This window comes from Argopecten irradians, chromosome 2, assembly GCF_041381155.1.
Source record: "Argopecten irradians isolate NY chromosome 2, Ai_NY, whole genome shotgun sequence".
NCBI lineage: Eukaryota > Metazoa > Mollusca > Bivalvia > Pectinida > Pectinidae > Argopecten > Argopecten irradians.
In genome coordinates, this window is record NC_091135.1 from 19,050,083 (window position 1) to 19,069,886 (window position 19,804).

General features: G+C 37.0%; 3 protein-coding genes across 4 annotated transcripts; all 3 read right to left on the reverse strand.

Annotated features, from left to right (window-relative positions):
- Positions 1 to 115: 115 nt before the first annotated feature.
- Positions 116 to 9,942, reverse strand: LOC138314721 (uncharacterized). 2 transcript variants are annotated; one of them, XM_069255207.1, is made up of 2 exons: positions 9,880 to 9,942; positions 116 to 4,440 (listed from the first exon to the last, which is right to left on the reverse strand). In XM_069255207.1, the coding sequence occupies exon 2, from the start codon at positions 1,589 to 1,591 to the stop codon at positions 452 to 454; it is 1,140 nt and encodes a 379-aa protein (XP_069111308.1). In that variant the 5' UTR covers positions 1,592 to 4,440; positions 9,880 to 9,942; the 3' UTR covers positions 116 to 451. The 2 variants fall into 2 exon arrangements, with proteins under 2 accessions (XP_069111308.1, XP_069111309.1); XM_069255208.1 differs by lacking the exon at positions 9,880 to 9,942 and adding an exon at positions 6,670 to 6,747.
- Positions 4,199 to 14,840, reverse strand: LOC138316485 (uncharacterized). Its single transcript, XM_069258178.1, has 7 exons — positions 14,122 to 14,840; positions 11,329 to 11,455; positions 9,880 to 9,994; positions 8,926 to 9,044; positions 8,012 to 8,153; positions 6,670 to 6,756; positions 4,199 to 4,440 (listed from the first exon to the last, which is right to left on the reverse strand). The coding sequence occupies exons 1-7, from the start codon at positions 14,838 to 14,840 to the stop codon at positions 4,199 to 4,201; spliced, it is 1,551 nt and encodes a 516-aa protein (XP_069114279.1).
- LOC138314720 (uncharacterized G-patch domain protein DDB_G0278987-like) lies at positions 11,329 to 16,910 on the reverse strand. Its single transcript, XM_069255206.1, has 3 exons — positions 16,845 to 16,910; positions 14,122 to 16,186; positions 11,329 to 11,455 (listed from the first exon to the last, which is right to left on the reverse strand). The coding sequence occupies exon 2, from the start codon at positions 16,071 to 16,073 to the stop codon at positions 14,850 to 14,852; it is 1,224 nt and encodes a 407-aa protein (XP_069111307.1). The 5' UTR covers positions 16,074 to 16,186; positions 16,845 to 16,910; the 3' UTR covers positions 11,329 to 11,455; positions 14,122 to 14,849.
- Between the last annotated feature and the right edge of the window lie 2,894 nt (positions 16,911 to 19,804).

The following is a 19,804-nucleotide window of genomic DNA, read 5'->3' on the forward strand; positions in this document are numbered from 1 at the left end:
CTCCGGAAATGAACCTGCTACAAAAATATGATATTTTCAGCAATGTTTCTATGGTTACAGAAAAAAAGCACAAAAAGTGAAAAAGGCAAAAGGCACTACTAGACCATAAGAACAATGTGTCTATGAAGTTTCATGGAAATATCTCTGCTGGTTTTAGAGTTGTGCTCCGGAAACGATTCTTACACAAAAATCTGCCATTTTCAGCAATGTTTCCATGGGTACAGAAAAAAGGACAAAAAGAATATATAACAATAGTAATAGGTAAATAAATGGTAGCATTTGCATTACTTGACTATTTAAATTACATATTGTATATAGACATATACTTTTAATTTAAAAAAAAACTATTTATATGTAATTTTACAAACACAATTGTATAGTATATAAGTAATTTATCTTGTTTTTCTTTGTTTTCCAATAAAGTAGGCGAACAAAACATTGTCTTGTTTTATTATTTACCACTGAATTTTTTCTTTGCAACGTTATCTAGTTCATCTAAAGGAGACCTGATGTCAGAAGGAAGTTGACTGGATTTTCTTGAAGGGGTATCCTTCAAGAAAGGGTCAATCTTTTTCTGATTGTCATTTTTATTGTCTGTTTTTTTGGAACGCTGTTTTTTCGCTTTCTGTTCACTGGGTGGTTGTGACATATTTTTGTCTTTAGCAACACTCTTTGTTTTTGTATCCCTCAGGATCTGTCTGATCTCAGGAATAGCAGATTCCTTTTTATGTATATCGTGGTGATCGTCGTCGTCGTCAGTTTCTTCACCGTCATCTTTGTCGTTATCGTCGTTATCATCATCATTTTCATCGTCATCACCATCAGATTGCTCCGTCTGTTCATTGGTATTCTCCCAAAGAGCAGGACAGTTAGCTCTAATGTGTCCTTCAGTCTTGCAATGTCTGCAGACTTTGTCACGAGTACAGTCTTTGCCAGGATGGCCAGTCTGCAAACAATTGCTACAACGAGCGTTCTCATTGGGCTGTCCCCTATGTCGAATAATTGCCCGGTATTTACCACCAATGGTCATGGCGGTGGGAAGAGGATTGTCCAGCTTCTTGGTGATAACCAAGCGGTCACCGGTCTCGCAGTTCGTTAGGTAGCCATCAACCCGCAGTCTCTCACGGTATAGACTTTTTACCTCACAGCCCTTGAGTTCGAGGTCACGCTTAATTTGCCCATCGAAGGCAGATAAAGGAACATTCTTTACACGAATCAACGTGGTGTCATCGTCATGTGTATTCACGATCATGGGGTTTGAGTCGTATATTTTTATAGTTTTGTTTTGAAGTGCCAAACCTTGTGTGACCAACTTCGCACGAGAGTCAATGCTGTCAACATAAATTCTCCACATCCCTCGGACTCGCTGCAGTCCAGATAGCTGTTCGATAGGGATTATGTTACCAATCACTCTATAAAGTTCAATGTGGTTAAGCCATAGTTCCTTTGGAACTGTTTTTGTACCAAAGATATCATTTTCTAGTATAAAGACAGGCTTTACCGTTCTCGCTGCCGTAGGCCTAGCTATTGCCGCGTACGATTCGGCGCCATTTTCCTCAGTCAGAGTGGTCGCTGAGTGGGAATTTGCCATTCTTTCGGTTTGTTCCTCAGTTCCCTCACTGTTTTTTTTTTTTTTTTTTTTTTTTAAGGTGTGGATTAACTTTCCAATATCTCTCCTTCCTAGGATTAGGTTGGTTTTCACAAAAAAGTCGATAATATACTCAAAATGTCTGGAGCACGAGAAATCACCCTCTGCCTTAGCTCAAGGGCAGATCACTCAGAAAAATTATTATTTCACAAAGCAAGAGCCGAAACGATCATCTGACATCTAGGTTCTACATCTCAAGTTCTTACAGAGGGCAGGCAATATATCTTCAAAAAAATTATATTAACACCGGTTATTCACAGGCAAAATATCTTGACCTAAAATCAGGCGACCACCTTCCCAAGACGTTTTAGGCCAAATATATATAGAAACCCAATTAGATACCCACAGGGTTTCGGATTATCTGCAACATATATGATTTCTGTAAGAAGAATCGTTCAATGGAAAACCCAAATGTATTATGTTTACACAGAATATGTTAAAACACAGCCAAGTGACATCAACCTACCATGGATCTTCCTGGATCCTTGAAACAAAAGTTATCACGAACGACAGACAAAACACTATGACTATTGGTTATTCTGATAAAAAGTTGGGATAAAAATGGTCAAACTCGTGCAAATCGGCACACTACAGAATTACCATACCATGTTCAAAAGTGTCTATAGACTAGAGTGCACCAGAATTCATTTTTCTGGAAAGGGTTACACCGTTTATTTACAGTTGCCATTTTTAATGCAGTACGAGTGTGTAAACAGACACTGTTTCTACAGGATAATACTGTAATACATGTTTGAAAAGAAAAATCAATGCTCCTTTTGCATTCTAGACACTTGTGATTGTATACGTATGTCTGTTAATGACATATATATATAAATGAACGAATTATCTATGAAAAATGAGCCGTTAGAGGACAGTATCTATGAAAAATGAGCCGTTAGAGGACAGTATAGCTCGGCATCATTGTTATTCGAAACAAGAGTTGTCGGACGACATAGCTTGCCAGGGGTGTGGCAAGGAAGACACATGTCAAATATTGAAAGCTGTATCATTTATGGTTAACATTCTATAATAAAATTTTTATAAGTAGCTAAAAGGTCATGGTCGAGGTCACCAAGTCCACAAATGCAGTTCTGATGGAAAGAAACATATCAAATATGAAAGCCCCGTCTCTTAAGGTTAACATTCTATATTGGAAAGGTTAATGTTTTTTAAAAAGTAGGTCAATGGTCAGGGTCAAGGTCACCAGGTACCCAAACGTAGTACTGATGGAAAGGTAATGCCACAATGGACACACATGTGTATTAATATGCAAGTCCTATATGCAATAGTATTGACAACACTGTTTTATCAAAAACTTTTAACCTAGATAGCAAGCTGGTGAAAAATTCCTGGCCTCCATAGTTCTAAAATTTGTGAGCATGAGTTCAAAATTGACATATTCGGTGGTCGTATTCACCATTTTAGTGGAACAAAGTACCGATGTATAGTATCTACTTTGGATAAAACAAAACAAAAAACAAAAACAAAAACCTGGATAACAACACACAATCGGAACCACTAAGCATGGAGCAAAATATCATCGTTTATAATGTTTAATGTGATCATATTCAGTGCAACAACGAACGTAATTGAGAAAACCAATTAAAATATCCAATACATTCTCACCACTAATATAATCCCTCTCCCCAAAAATCTAGCACAACACACAAGTTTTATCAAACTAGTCGGGGAAATTGATGTGGCCATATTCAGTGAGACAACGAACCCGGATATTGCTACCAAGCAGACGTAACTATGTCAAACATCCTGGTACTGGGAAAACAAAAGTAGATTTAATAGAATTTGATGCTGTTGTAAAGGTCACCAAACATATAATTTAAAATAATACCAGGAAATTTTAATAAGATAAAACTGAGTGGTTTTCATGATTCCAAAAAGTATCTGCATGTAATATTAGGAACATGTCAAAAAATAATTGGTACAAGTACCGCACGCAAGATTATTGCTTTAATATCTATATTGATACACCGATATGTTTGTCCGTCACAACCACCCATCCTCAGTATCTCAACAACTACTTCTATGTTGATTACCGCAGGCAGCACTTCCTAAAACAATATAACTACAAACAATTTATATCATTAATAAATAAACAAAATTAATCACAGGTTGTTAATTTCATAACAGTCATTGCATGACAGGTACCTCCTGTTCCCATTTACTTATTTTCTCCTGGGGCCACATATCTGCCACGGCCATCTATATGTTTTGTGTTGACAAGTATAAGCCATTATAGGAGCAACATAGATTACGGGGGCTTTCTTTACATTACCGGGGATTTCTACTAGAAACGACAGAATTGGAAATGGTTTTTCTTTTAAAATGTGTTACAATGCTCAAAGTTGATCAAAAGTAATACACGGATTATAGTATGCCAAATTGTACATTACAAAAACTTGGAAAATAGATAAATTTACCAAAACTGACCAGGCGAGGTGTGACCTAGCTATGCCTGCTTAGTAGCAATATCCGGGTTGGTTGTCACACTGTAATATTGGTTTACAAAGTCATTGTTAAGACGGCTTTATCCTAAGGTTTTAGGTGAGGATTTTTTTTCATCATTCTGATCACTTTTTTCTTGATCGTTTCCCATTTTCGTTTCCACACAACGCCCCCCTTCCTTCTACTTTTCGAAATTGCACCCATGCATTCCTTCATTTTTGGAAAAGTCTTCGTTTGAAAGTTGCTGTGCAGAAGTTCCTTTATTTCTGTCTCTTCCTCCTCTGTCCAGGCCTGTCTGGTGCAGGGCTTTTTTCGTGGAACTTCGTCTTCTGTTAAACATAAAAATAGAAGTAATTGAGAACAAAATAGCCCTCCTATTATTTAAATTCATGTTCATATAAAAGGGGGAAATTTGATGGATCTTCAATAAAAATAAACAAAAACAAGAGCACTGCATATTCCCTCACATGACCATGACATTTGACCTTCAATAATCATCATCGAAGCATAGGTCATCACCAAACTGTTGTATGACTTTCACTTTTGGGTATTCCCCAAATAGAGCATGTTGTTTGCCGTCATTTAATTTTGTGAAGAACCTAATTCCCCCGATCGCATTGTTTGACACAATGATACTGTGCATATTTTGTTCAATCATTTAAGATAGCTTGGTAGCATTCTCTGCTGGTGCACTATATATATACTCGAAAAAAAAAGTTAAGGATCACCCCTATGTTATTTCAATAGGTACCGATTCAAGAGTTTGGTCAAAACCTATGGTTTTTGCACAGTGCGATTTTTACCTGTATGTAAGGACACTACCCGGAACGTTTTCCAATGAAATTTTTTTTGAAATTTTTAGTTTCATTAAATTAAAATTTTAATAATCAAAGTCAACAATTTGCAAAAATATGGCATTTTTCAACCCTTATTGACCATATCAGAGACAGCTATACAGTTGCTAGTAGAAATTAACAAAATAACAGCAATTTTTAAACAGGTGTCAAAATTACCCCATTCAAACTGTACACTTTATTTGTGATTTTAGAAAAATAGAGGGGTCACCCTACAATTTTGCCTTTAACTCGTTCCAGTTATGTCAGACATTGATTTCCCATAATTGGGCATAGTCCAGAGATGTTAATCTAAACTTTCTAGCACCAAAAGTAAAGTTTTACAACCAAATATACTTTTTATGTCAAAAATTTAAATTTGTGAAAAATTGCCTTTTCTCAAAAATTGTTGAATTTTGTAACGATATTTCTTTTCTAATCTCAAGTCTGGTGTTCAATGTTACCGTCACAGTACATTAGCATGACCTATTCCTAGTCGCATACTCCAAAGATTTTTTTGAGTTTTTGAGGTATTGGAAAACAATGCAATCTCTATAGGAACTTAATTCTGTGACCCTTAACTTATTTTGCTGAGTATATGTCGAGCCATTCCGCTTTGTTGATAATATCCAATTTCAATGAATTTCTGTCAAGTCCAGCATCTGGAAAGTTTTTCAGCCTCCAAAAACCTCAATTTTTCTATCCTGACATTAATTCTTTGTATGAAATGATAGTAGGAAGCATTTGATGAAGTCTAAATTCAACTAGATGTGTTATAACTTTGAGGAAAATGGACTTTAATGCAAATTCTCAAAATCCCTCAAAATTCTAAGTTTCTTACCCCAAAAAACCTAGAACCTGTCGAAATATTTTCTCCATGTGTTCTGATTGATACAAGGAGAAACTTGACCAAGTTTCAGCTCAATCGGATGTGATTAACTTTGTCGAAAGTGGACTTTAACGCAAATTCTCAAAATCCCCCCAAAAGTTTTTTACACCCAAAAAACCTAGAACCTGATGGAATATTTTCTCCATTCTTTGTCCATGTGTTCTGATTGATACACAGAACAACTTGACCAAGTTTCAGCTCAATCGGATGTGATTAACTTTGTTTAACGCAAATGTTGACGCCACCGCGGCCATCGGAAAAGTAACACCAAAGTCGAGCTTCCCCTTCGGGGGCTCGACAAAAATCAATTATTCTGATTAGTGTAACGAGTTTAGATACTCCTAATACATAATTTAAATTCCAAGTTTGGTTGCTCTAGCTCTGATACTTTGTCAGAAACAGAGCTAAACGCAAAACCTTAACATTGTTGACGCCGTAACGGAAAAGTAAAACCCATGTATCGCCTTTTGTTCCTAACCATAAAGTCGCAGCCTCGCAGGCGACACAAAAACTGTTTTTTCAGGCACAAACCTCTATACACTCGGTGAAAGAAACTAGAATTGTCCATTTGGACCTTATCTAATGATTAGAGATGTCCCAAATGCAGTCATTGTGAAAAACCTTACACCTGTGTCTATCTTTTCTTCATCATTGATGATTTGGCACGCAAAAGAAACTCGTAAAAGGGTTCAACAATGTCTCATAAACTATGGTATATTTGATCTATTGTTTTGACTTAAGTTTGGAGAACTATTATGTGCCGTTCAAAAAACGATCTGGAGCACTGGTAATGCCAATTGTTCAAAAAGTCATGACCAAGACAAAAACTACTTTACCTTCCAAATCAACCTCTTCATTCTCGGGCACATTCTCAGGAGACTCTACATGTTGATCAGATTCCTCTGCATGGCAGCTCACCACCTCTTAAATAAACAATAAATCAATGTTAATATGCTTACAAGTTACAAATGACATATCGGTAATGATTAGTTAACTACATTAAGGACGAGATATTATTCAGATTGTTGGGATACATTTTTGTATTTAGAATGTTTGGGATGTATATTTTTTTTTTCAAGAAATGTTCTCAGCTAAAATAAACAACAAATTTTGTAATGAATATGGAAAATGCGTGGCTCGAACCCTCGACTCCTGTAACCCTAGTTTAGTGTGCTAACCACTGAGCTATTGCACCGGATGTTGGTTGTATGCGAATAACTTATTCACGGAAATGAGAAGGACTTTCTATACTACTGACGCAGCATTTCGTAGAACACATGTGCAGATAAGCTAAAGATATGACATTGTTTTTTATTTGAGTTTCCAACCATGCTATATATAATAGAGAATTGTCAATCGGATAACACACGCTGGAATTATTCACATACAAGAATTACACGTAATTATAAGTATCGCCCGTACCACTTTGTCAATAAAATCACAAGTAATTTCTACAACAGAAGTATAAATAAACAAATACACATGTCAGTATGTTTCATATTTGGAATAGAACATATACTGTTTTAGAAAGAAAACTAAAGAAAAAATATAAGTTTAGCATCCTATGTATTGTCTAAGTTCCACAGCCTCTGAAACGCACATCCAGGGGAAAATCCTGCAGCACTTGGGTGTGATGAGGTGCCAATGATGTCCTTTAGCTATATTCCAAGTTTGGTTAAGATTGAACTTATACTTTTTGAGAAACGGATCTTAACCAAAAACTTTAAAGTCAAGATATCTGTGAGTCAGCATCCCTAAGTTCCACAGCCTCTGAAACGCACATCTAGGGGAAAATCCTGCAGCGCTTGGGTGTGATGAGGTGCCAATGATGTCCTTTAGCTATATTCCAAGTTTGGTTAAGATTGGACTTATACTTTTTGAGAAACGGATCTTAACACAAAACTTTAAAGTCAAATGTTGACGTCGCCGTCGTCTACGGAAAAGTAACACCATAGTATTGCTTTCTGCTTCGCGGGCGATACAATAAACACGAAAAATGCAGAAATTTCCCCCCCAACTCTAGATGCCTAAATCTAATAGCCGGTAAGGTAAGGTCCTCTGCAGTTTCTGCAGAGAACCTAAAAATCTAATGGTTGGCATGTATGAAATTTATTATAATACTGGTAATAAAAAAAATAGGGGGGGGGGGGTATTATTACTGTGTCCCGGTAGAGTTACGGCAAACAAGGAGCATTAACTTCCCGATATCGACTCTTTCAATGAATCCACTGGTGGATCTATAGTGCAGTTTGTGGATTGATGCTGTATGTCCAAAAAGGTTACACAGCCACTCAAGCTCAAAGTCTTTCATATCAATCACCTGAAAATAGTTCATAAAATGCATAATTCTACACTTCCTGTGTAAATTGGCTTCGAGGTGAACAAGACATGCAGAGGGCTTGTGGAACTAATTCATATCACTAAAATGCTATATAATTGTTTGTATCTAGATATATCTAAAAATACATGTATATCTCGGCATTATATCACTAAAACAATTGCAGTGACGGGGGGGACAAATACAGGAAGCATTGATTGTATACACGCTCACACTGCTTTTTTTAGGCCAAAAAAATTTTAAATACCTGGTTCTCAGGCCAGTTTTTCATAAAAGAGATGAGGGAGAGAAGTAAATTTTTTATCATTTTATTGGTGAAAAAATAGAGACGAGGCATTTTTTTACTCTTCCTTTAATATTTATTATTCTGTCTTTGTTTCACATCAATGAACATGTGCTTTAGCCATATGGTTAAAAATAATGGATATTTTGGGAGACTGTTTTGTAGGCGACAATTTTTTTTCCATTTAGTCTTCTTTCACAAAATTATGAGGGCGATTTTTTTTATTCAACAATGAAAAATATACAAGATGAGGGGCTTTTATTGGCTTCAAAACATATGAGGGGGGGGGGCTGAGAACAAAGTATTTATTTTTTTTATATATAATGGGACACATTTGAGCAGTAATTCTATATTTTTTTTTTGTATAGAAATCACCTTTTACATATTTTAAACAATTATGCGACAAAGACTGGATATTATAATGACAAGAGCTATAGGACAAGCTTGAAAGTGAGAAATGCAAACACATACTTGGCTCAAGGTGGCAATGTATTTTCTCATTGTGACCGATGTGATCTGTTCTGGTGCACTCAGGGAAAGTTCACCACATATCGACTTCAGGGAGTCATAAGCACGGATTACACCATCGCCTATTTTTCAAAGAAAATGAAGTTTTTTATTAATGTACATAGTCAATTGTTTAACAATGGCAGTTATAACCAAGAACCACATGGTCAGCAAACAATAGTCTATCAAACGTAAAGTTGCAAAAGTTGTTAAGGCCTAAAAGAAATTGTTTGGAATTACCAAGACCATATTTACATTAAAATATCCCCCCCCCCCCCCCTGACTAGGAATATCTTAAAACAAAATAATTTAAAAGATGTGTGTATACTGGTACCCTTCTTATGGACAGATTCACAAGAGATTCGTCTTTTTCTCATTTGGTATGTCCACTATATGGTCATTTGAAAAGGAGGGTTTTCCCATGACCATTCTAAAAATAACCAAGATGTGATTAACTTTGTCAAAAGTGGACTTTAACGCAAATTCTCAAAATCCCCCAAAATTCTAAGTTTTTTACCCATGTGTTCTGATTGATACAAGGAGAAACTTGACCAAGTTTCAGATCAATCGGATGTGATTAACTTTGTCGAAAGTGGACTTTAACGCAAATTCTCAAAATCCCCCCAAAAGTTTTTTACACCCAAAAAACCTAGAACCTGATGGAATATTTTCTCCATTCTTTGTCCATGTGTTCTGATTGATACACAGAACAACTTGACCAAGTTTCAGCTCAATCGGATGTGATTAACTTTATCAAAAACTTTGTTTAACGCAAATGTTGACGCCGCCGCCGTCGGAAAAGTAACACCTAAGTTGAGCTTCCCCTTCGGGGGCTCGACAAAATACTTTAACCTAGCTGTCTACAGACACTGATGCCGGGGGTATAGCAATAGCTCCCTTGGACTACATAGTACATACCTGTGTTTGCGAATACATAATTGTTCCAAGGTTTGACACCAACTGCCCTCCTTACATCATCAGCCATCAGTGTTTTTGCATCCTCAGGAACAAGAATTGGAACAATTTTTCCAATCTATTGGGGGGGAAAAACGATATTGATTAGTATCAATTAGTATTATTAGACATCTCCAACTCTTTCGTAACCGGACTCGAGATCGGACTATAATGTATTGGTTTTTGAGTTATAATTATTGAAAGGAGGTGTTGCATATAGGGTGAAAATCTGCCCACGATAATTTTTTGATTTTTGAATTTAAATTAGTTAAAGTGAATAGTCGGGCAAAGAAAACCAGTCTAAATGCGTTCATTGGCCTTCCAAAAGTTCTCACATATTAATACTAGTGATGTATAATCGGTTGAAAACTGTAATCGATCATCGGTTGAAATCGGTTTGTGCTTCCGATGCGACTTTTCCGACTATAATCGGTTCTGAACTATTTCTTTTTTGTGCATACTTTTTTACTTGAAATTACTAATTATGCAGGTGAACTTGGTGTTGCACATGTATATATACATAGATGTCTAATAAATTGATATATCAATATTGCACATGTAGTTATTTACTGCTTTCCATTACCCATTGGTTCTTAATTATGTATAGTCACCCTCTGGCTTTTGTAACATAACATGAAAGCATGGTGAGTGTTGTGATGCATGTTCATTTACCAGGTACTTTTAGCATTAAATAACCTTGGGGTTCCAACTAGTGTTAGAGAGTTGTCACAAATCCTCAAGTAAGTGAAGTAACACAAATACAATCAGTTGTAAAGTTCAATTTAATTTATTAACAATCTAATAGCAATAGGCATCACTTGCCTTCAAAATAAACTTGGTGAAAACAACAAATAACAGAAACAAACAAACTTAGCAAAAGAAAAAAAAGAAAAAATAAGGAAAAATGCCAGACTTAGAACTTTATCCGATTAATCGGTTACGGGAAACCAGAACCGATCATCGACATCGGAAGGCTCAAACAAGTCGTCAATCGATTATATCCGATGATCGACCCACCACTAATAAATACGACGGTCAAGTTCTGCTTAGTTTCCCAGTTCTGACCATTTAAGTAAAGAAAAGTTGAAAGCATTGAAAGCGAGGCTGCGTGGAAATGTAACCACGGACATAGTGAGCCGGGAGGACGTTTTAGAATTCCCAAACTTTAAATCAATTTCTTCGTACGCAGACAGATTTTGACGAGAGATTTTATTTTTCATTTTCATAAGAAATTATACTGGATACATTCACACCATTTTTACCGACTTTAGCCATCATTGCCCGACTGTTCACTTTAATTGCATTAATACACATATGTCTATAGTACTTAAAACCCGATTGGACCATTATTAGGAACCCCTGCATTATACCGATAATACGATAACTAAAAATATTTGCGTTTAACGTGCATACCTTTCCTCTGATCTGGATCAACTCCTGGCTCGTTACAAGGTATTTCTCCAAGTCCGTTAGATCCTCCCCCATCAGTGCCCGATCTGCCTCGTCCAATCCTTGCGATCTTGACTTGTAGTTTTCAAGACTGTAATACACAATATATATGCAAATTAGAAAAGAGACTTAAAGCATTGTGAACATTTAAATAAATACTGCAACAAACAAACCTGCAGATACAAAAATGTATCGGATATTAAATCCTATACCGATTGCATTTAATTTAATAAAACCATCACTGGAAACATTGTGGAATCGACCAGTGGCGTTGGCTTCTCATTTTATATTTCATTTTAATTATAATGCACACCATTGTTTGAAAATGTGCTGAATGCTTAAAATGTTGATTATTTTGTTATCACATATAGCTTGGATGTTAGTTTGTGCGATGTCCATTTCCTATTGTCCAAAAACGAAACCTAAACTTTTACAGAAATCCGAATATTTCCTACTCCGAATCCGATTTCATACACCGCACCGCTAAATACAGCACTTCCATTGGCTCGATTGGACACACCCCCTTAAAAATTTGTTCGCATAATTTAACTTGGATGTATGGTTTCGGTCAATTCCAGATGGATTTGAAGCATAATTTTATTGAAATTTCTGGAGGTACCAGGAACACATTTCAACCAAATGCGTAAAAATAATCAGGTCTCAGACCTGTTTACCCTGTAAAATGTCAACACGTAATTTTCCAGATTCTGATGTGTATTTGCCTGTCAATGCGTAATTTTAAGTTGACCATCGTACTTGGGTCAAAATGACTAAATTAGTAAATTCGACCACCTAAAATAATTAGTACCTAGCATCATTTATTGATTTTCCAGGGTTTTTCGAGGCTTTGCATTGATTTTCAAGGCTCAATGTCATTGTCGAGGGTTTTTCTAGACGGACATTAAATTCAAGGGTTTTTCAAGACCTGTACGAAACCTGTTACAATATCAAACAAGAGATCCCAGAGGGATCTTGGCGCCCACCAAAGAATGATCTATGTCTGACAATGGAAAGAGGGATCTTTTCCCTGCTTTTCAAACTTTTTCAAACACGACTACACATAAAATTTGAGACAGATCGCTGCAGTACTTTCTAAGAAATAGTGGTAACAAACTTCAACAATGAAATCCAAGATGGCGGCCGTGCAGCCATCTTGTTGACCTATCAGTTACAAAATGCAATATGCACAACTAAGGCCCTAAGGGAACCTACATATAAAATTTGAGAGACATCCTTTCAGTACTTTTTTTAGAAATAGCAATAACAAACTTTAACTATCAAAATCCAAGATGGCTGCCAGACGGCCATCTTGTTGACTGATTGGTCCCAAAACGCAATATGCATAACTAGGGCCCTAGGGGAACCTATGTATGGAATTTGCTTGAGATCCCTTCAATACTTTCTGAGAAATAGTGGTAACAAACTTCCACTACCAAAATCCAAGATGGCCGTCTGTCTTGTTGACAAATCAGTATCAAAACACAATATGCACAACTAGGTCCCTAGGGGAACTTACATATGAAATTTGAGAAAGATCCCTTTTGTACTTTCTCAGAAATTGCGGTAACAAACTTTAACTATCAAAATACAAGATGGCCGCCTGGCAGCCATCTTGTTCACCGATCGGTCCCAAAATGCAATATGCACAACTAGGGCCCTAGGGGAACCTATATATGACATTTGAGATAGATCCCTTTAGTACTTTCTGAGAAATAGCAGTAACAAACTTTAACTATCAAAATCCAAGATGGTCGCCTGGCAGCCATCTTGTTGACCGATCAGTCCCAAAATGCAATATGCACAACTAGGGCCCTAGGGGAACCTACATATGAAATTTGAGAAAGATCCCTTCAGTACTTTCTGAGAAATAGCGGTAACAAACTTTAATTATCAAAATCCAAGATGGCCGCGTGTCCGCCATCTTGTTGACCGATCGGTCCCAAAATGCAATATGCACAACTAGGGCCCTAGGGGAACCTGCATATGAAATTTGAGAAAGATCCCTTTAGTACTTTCTGAGAAATAGCGGTAACAAACTTTAACTATCAAAATCCAAGATGGCCGCCTGTCGGCCATCTTGTTGACCGATCGGTCCCAAAACGCAATATGCACAACTAGGGTCCGAGGGGAACCTACATATGAAATGTGAGAAAGATCCCTTCAGTACTTTCTGAGAAATAGCGGTAACAAACTTTAACTATCAAAATCCAAGATGGCCGCCTGTCGGCCATCTTGTTCGCCGATCGGTCCCAAAATGCAATATGCACAACTAGGGTCCTAGGGGAACCTACATATGAAATTTGAGAAAGATCCCTTCAGTACTTTCTGAGAAATAGCGGTAACAAACTTTAACTATCAAAATCCAAGATGGCCGCCTGTCGGCCATCTTGTTCACCGATCGGTCCCAAAATGCAATATGCACAACTAGGGTCCTAGGGAACCTACATATGAAATTTAAGAAAGATCCCTTCAGTCCTTTTTGAGAAATAGCGGTAACAAACTTTTACTACCAAAATCCAAGATGGCCGCCTGTCGGCCATCTTGTTGACCGATCGGTCCCAAAATGCAATATGCACAACTAGGGCCATAGGGGAACCTACATATGAAATTTGAAAAAGATCCCTTTAGTACTTTCTGAGAAATAGCGGTAACAAGAATTGTTAACGGACGGACGGACGGACGGACGACGGACCACGGACGAAAGGCGATTTGAATAGCCCACCATCTGATGATGGTGGGCTAAAAAACTACAATTACCTCAAAGCCTCTAGTTCTCCTGAGCGACGCTTGTTGTAGGTCAAAAGCCGTGTTTCCAACAACATTACAGCCCGTTTGTAGTTTTCAAAGGTCTTCTTAACGTTCATTCCCATTTCCTTAAGTTCTGATGAAACTCGTCCTCCAAGGATGGACAAATCCTGCGGTATCGGAAGAGGCTTGTGAGGCCTGTTCATGCGGTCCTCTCTAAGTTTTAGATGTGCCATTCTGGATACTGAAATACTCCACTCCATTTTCAGAAGCGTTGTAAATTCTTCCGCTTCCCTCTTTTGGTCTTTGTCATCAGATTTCAATGCCAATCCTAGCTTAAGGTTTTTCATTCGTTTGATGTCAAATCCGATCTCTAATGTACTGGATGGACTTTTCAAGTCTTCTTCATCGTCATTCTCCATGCTTGCACACAGGAGTGCTGCCTCACACATTTTGTCGAAGTACATGGGGCATATAAATTTGCTCATTGTCATATTTGTGTTAGTGATTGTCCTGAGATGTTGAAGGAGTCTAGCTGCTCCTCTCATTCGCGACGAAGAATAATATTTCCTTTTCAATTTATTTCCCATGTTCCTCTTAAGCCAATTGTTTCCCAGCGATACAATTAGCGGATCCCCTTTAGCGCATTCCGTTACATCATCACGTGACATGATTGTGTAGACTTCAGACACAAGCTTTTGTGAAGGAGCATCGCTTACTTCTTCCAGCATTGTGGACGATCAAACAATTGCTTCTCCTTTTGTCATTGTTTTAGAGCTGTTTTTAACTGCGGGGCATGTTTTTGCGTGTTTAGGGCGATAGGCTTCAAGCTTGATCCATTCTAAACAATTGGGACATGGCCCATATTCCTCAGAACAGAAACGTCCAGTTTTCCGCGATATGATAAGTTCTCCTCCTTCTATTTTAACGGCCAGGTTATGGGCATGGTCACCCTTATTCCTCAACAATATTTGCAGAACTTTTGATTTGCTTTCATCTTTTGCTCCTTTAAGGGAAATTAGTTCATTTGTTTCTGGATTGTCTTTGTGTGTCAATAGGTGTTTTACTATGTTTGTACACAGTTTCTTGCAAATGAAGCAGCAGTGGTAATTGTTGTAAACGCGATCTGTGGCCTTCTTCCGTCCTGTAGCCGTGTGCTTCGACGTTAACTTCTTTCTGATAAAAATGCTCGGATTTTTGGTATCGCGCTCAATCAATTCCTCTGGTAAACACTCATGACTGCATGATACAGCAGAGCTGCTGGACGTAGTGCGGACATTCTCAACTTCCTCATCCATTACCTCCCCACTGGCGCTGCATCCTTCATTTATTGACTCCTCAACCATTACCTCCCCACTGGCGCTGCATCCTTCCTCATTTGTTGAATCCTCATCAATTTCCTCCCCACTATCACTTTCATTTGCTGATCCTTCATTTTCCAATTTGAAGTCACTCTCCGCATTTGCCGATTCATCCATTTCCTCCTCACTGTCACTGTCCTCATTTGTGGATTCTTCCATTTCATTCCTATCGTCTTTTCCCGCGTTTTCCGAATCCTCGAATTCCTTGTCATCGACCCTCTCATTCACATTCTCCTTTAAGTCACTGTCCTCATTTGTCGATTCTTCCATTTCATTCCTATCGTATTTTCCCACGTTTTCCGAATCCTCGAATTCCTTGTCATCGACCCTCTCATTCACATTCTCCTTTAAGTCACTGTCCTCATTTGTCGATTCTTCCATTTCATTCCTATCGTCTTTTCCCGCGTTTTCCAAATCCTCAAATTCCTTGTCATCGACCCTCTCATTCACATTCTCCTTTAAGTCACTGTCCTCATTTGTCGATTCTTCCATTTCATTCCTATCGTCTTTTCCCGCGTTTTCCGAATCCTCGAATTCCTTGTCATCCACCCTCTCATTTGCATTCTCCTTTAAGTCACTGTCCTCATTTGTCGATTCTTCCATTTCATTCCCGTAATCTTTTCACGCATTTTCCAAATCCTCGTCATCGCCATTTACATCCAGGAGCCCCTTGGAGTCACTGTCCTCTGTAGATTCTTCAATGTATCTGCTAGCTTCTGTAAATAGAGAAACATATAAAATAAGATCTAACTGTAATGGCATGAAATCCCACAAACCTCCTGCTGAACCTATAGCTAAATAACTTCATTTATGTCGGATATCGAAAAATGGAGAATCACTTAATTCAAGAATAAAAGTTGGATATATAGAGGTTCCATGACAAGTGGCTGTTGATTATCCTTTTTATCTCGCTTGAGTTAGTTAATTTTCCAATTTACGAAAGTGCCCGTTGTGGCCGAGTGGTTAAGGCGATGAACTTGAAATCTGAGAAGGTATTCCAGGTCTTGGGTTCGAGCCCAGGCTGCGGCGGTTACGATGGGTGCACATATACCAAAAAATGTCTTTGTCCTCTATGTTCTGTGGATTTTTCAGCATGTAATTACAGTAAACACAGGTTATTTTTTTGGCCGTAGAGATGAGGGGGTTGGGTTAGGTTTGAGTGGGAGAAGTTTCAGTTGGAGAGTACCATATTTATCCGCAAATAAGCCCCGTCACTCTTTTGTGGAAATATCAATTTCATAATATTAACATTAGTGTGGTTCACAAATAAGCCCCCTTCCATCTGAAGTACTAAAATTTATCACAAGGGGAGGGGGCTTATTTGAGGATAAGCACAACAAACATGCCACGTTCAGTCGAGGCCGAGACAATTACCCTTTACAGCCCACTGTAAATCGTCCATCCAAGTTTCCAATGTCTTTGGTTTCTTCTTAAACGATTCTGCAACACATAAATTTAATACAAACATATTAAAATGGACCATTTATACTATACCACTCAAGACAACAAATGTCTATTCATAGACATATTTTTGTACCATAAAGATTCACACATAATTGATTCCCATTAATAAATATGTTAATTAGTCCTAATTTGATTGGCCATAGGTCACTGACCGCTGTAAGCCCCATAGTAGATTTATACGTCTTCTGATTGGTCAAGCCCCTGATTTAGCCCTTGTAAGACAAAGGGAGTCCCCACTATAGAGCCCCATCCATACAGCTTCAGATGCCATCTTTGAAAATTGAGAATATTTCTAAAAATGTCAGCATTTACATACTGTTTTAGAAGGTAGAAGAAATTTAAAACATCGTTTTCTCGGGTGGCGCCTGGCCTTATGCTTATAAGGCCAGTTTGGCGTTATTTTCGCTCACCTTCGCTAAAATTTTTCAAGAAATTTAAAATCATATTTCCTTATAATATAAATCTAATAAAATAAACGGCTTCCCCTCTTTATCAGGGGTATGCCAAGATTTAAGAGCCATCCTATTGTTTAGTCTTTATTTCATGAAAATTTTGAGCAAACAAAGCTCGAGGTATGGACCAAGAAGCCTTACTGATTTGAATGTAAACATGTATATAACTTTAATCTTTAGCAGGACAAAAATGGACCATTTTTAACAATTTGAAAGCAATGACTCCAAGATGTACATATATTTAACAAATGGTGCCAACTTAATACAGACAATTTTATACCACCTAAGTCATGGATCATTTTAACAATTTGAAAACAATGACACAAAGACATACATATTTACCAAATAGTTCCACTTAATACATGGACCATTTTATACCACTTAAGACATGGACCATTTTATACCACTTAAGGCATGGACCATTTTAACAATTTGAAAGCAATGACTCCAAGATGTACTATAAATTTAACAAATGGTACCACTTGTCTTAATACAGACAATTTAATACCACTTAAGACATGGACCATTTTAACAGTTTGAAAACAATGCCACCAAGATGTACATATTTACCAAATGGTACCACTTAAGACATGGACAATTTTATACCACTAAGGCAAGGACCATTTTTAACGATTTGAAAACAATGACCTCAAGATGTACATATTTACCAAATGGTACCACTTAAGACATGGACAATTTTAAGCCACTTAAGACATGGACCATTTATACCACTTAAGACATGGACAATTTTATACCACTTAAGGCAAGGACCATTTTTAACGATTTGAAAACAATGACATCAAGATGTACATATTAACCAAATGGTACCACTTAAGACAAGGACAATTTTATACCACTTAAGACATGGATAATTTTATACCACTTAAGACAAGGACAACTTAGGCCTGAATTAAAATTAAGATTGTTTGCAAACACCAAGATGTACTATAAATTTAACAAATGGTACCACATACAATTTTATACCATTTAAGACAAGGACAATTTTATACCACTTAAGACAAGGACAATTTTATACCACTTAAGACATGGACCATTTTAAACCACTTAAGACATGGACCATTTTTAACAATTTGAAAACAATGACATCAAGATGTATAAATATATATATAAGCAATTGGTACCACTTAATACAGACAATTTTATACCACTTTAGACATGGACCATTTTATACCACTTTAGACATGGACCATTTTATACCACTTTAGACATGGACCATTTTATACCACTTAAGACATGGACAATTTTTAACAATTTGAAAACAATGACACCAAGATGTGCATATTTACCAAATGGTACCACTTAAGACAAGGACAATTTTATACCACTTAAGACAAGGACAATTTTATACCACTTAAGACATGGACAATTTTTAACAATTTGAAAACAATGACATCAAGATGTAATATATATATATATATAAGCAATTGGTACCACTTAATACAGACAATTTTATACCACTTTAGACATGGACCATTTTATACCACTTAAGACAAGGACAATTTTATACCACTTAAGACATGGACAATTTTATACCACTTAAGACATGGACAATTTTATACCACTTAAGACAAGGACAACTTTATACCACTTAAGACATGGACAATTTTATACCACTTAAGACATGGACAATTTTATACCACTTAAGACAAGGACAACTTTATACCACTTAAGACATGAACAATTTTATACCACTTAAGACAAGGACAACTTTATACCACTTAAGACATGAACAATTTTATACCACTTTAGACATGGACCATTTTTAACTATTTGAAAACAATGCCACCAAGATGTGCATACCGTATTTTCCGGAGTATAAGCCGCTACTTTTTTCCCTGAAAATCGGGAGTGCGGCATATACACCAGTGCGACTTATCTGTGGACGAAAACCAAAATCTGACGATGTTTTGGCATTATTACGTCGTGATTCACATGTGAAAATCGTAAGTTTTACTCGCCAGTTTTGTAAAGTTATACATCGAACAAATCACTGTAAAGTGTTTAAAAGATAAAATATGCAATGAAAATATATTAAAGATGAAAATGATTACGTATCAGATGCATGTTCATTCGTAAAATTCGTAAAATTGTTTAATTCAAGGAAAATCCTCCGACTGAAACGTGTTTGTTTACTAGCGCAACACAATAGCGGTTTAGTAAAGTTATACATCGAAAATATCACTGTAAAAGTGTTTAAACGATATAATATGTGATGAAAATATAATAAAGATAAAAATAATAACGTACCAGATACATGTTCAATCGTAAAATTGTTTAATTCATGGAAAATCGGCCGACTGAAGCGTGGTTGTTTACAGTCGCAACACAATGGCGGACTGATTTCGCTATCGATTTGCTGCAGGATCGTTACCAAGAAAATAATAACTAAAATGTCAA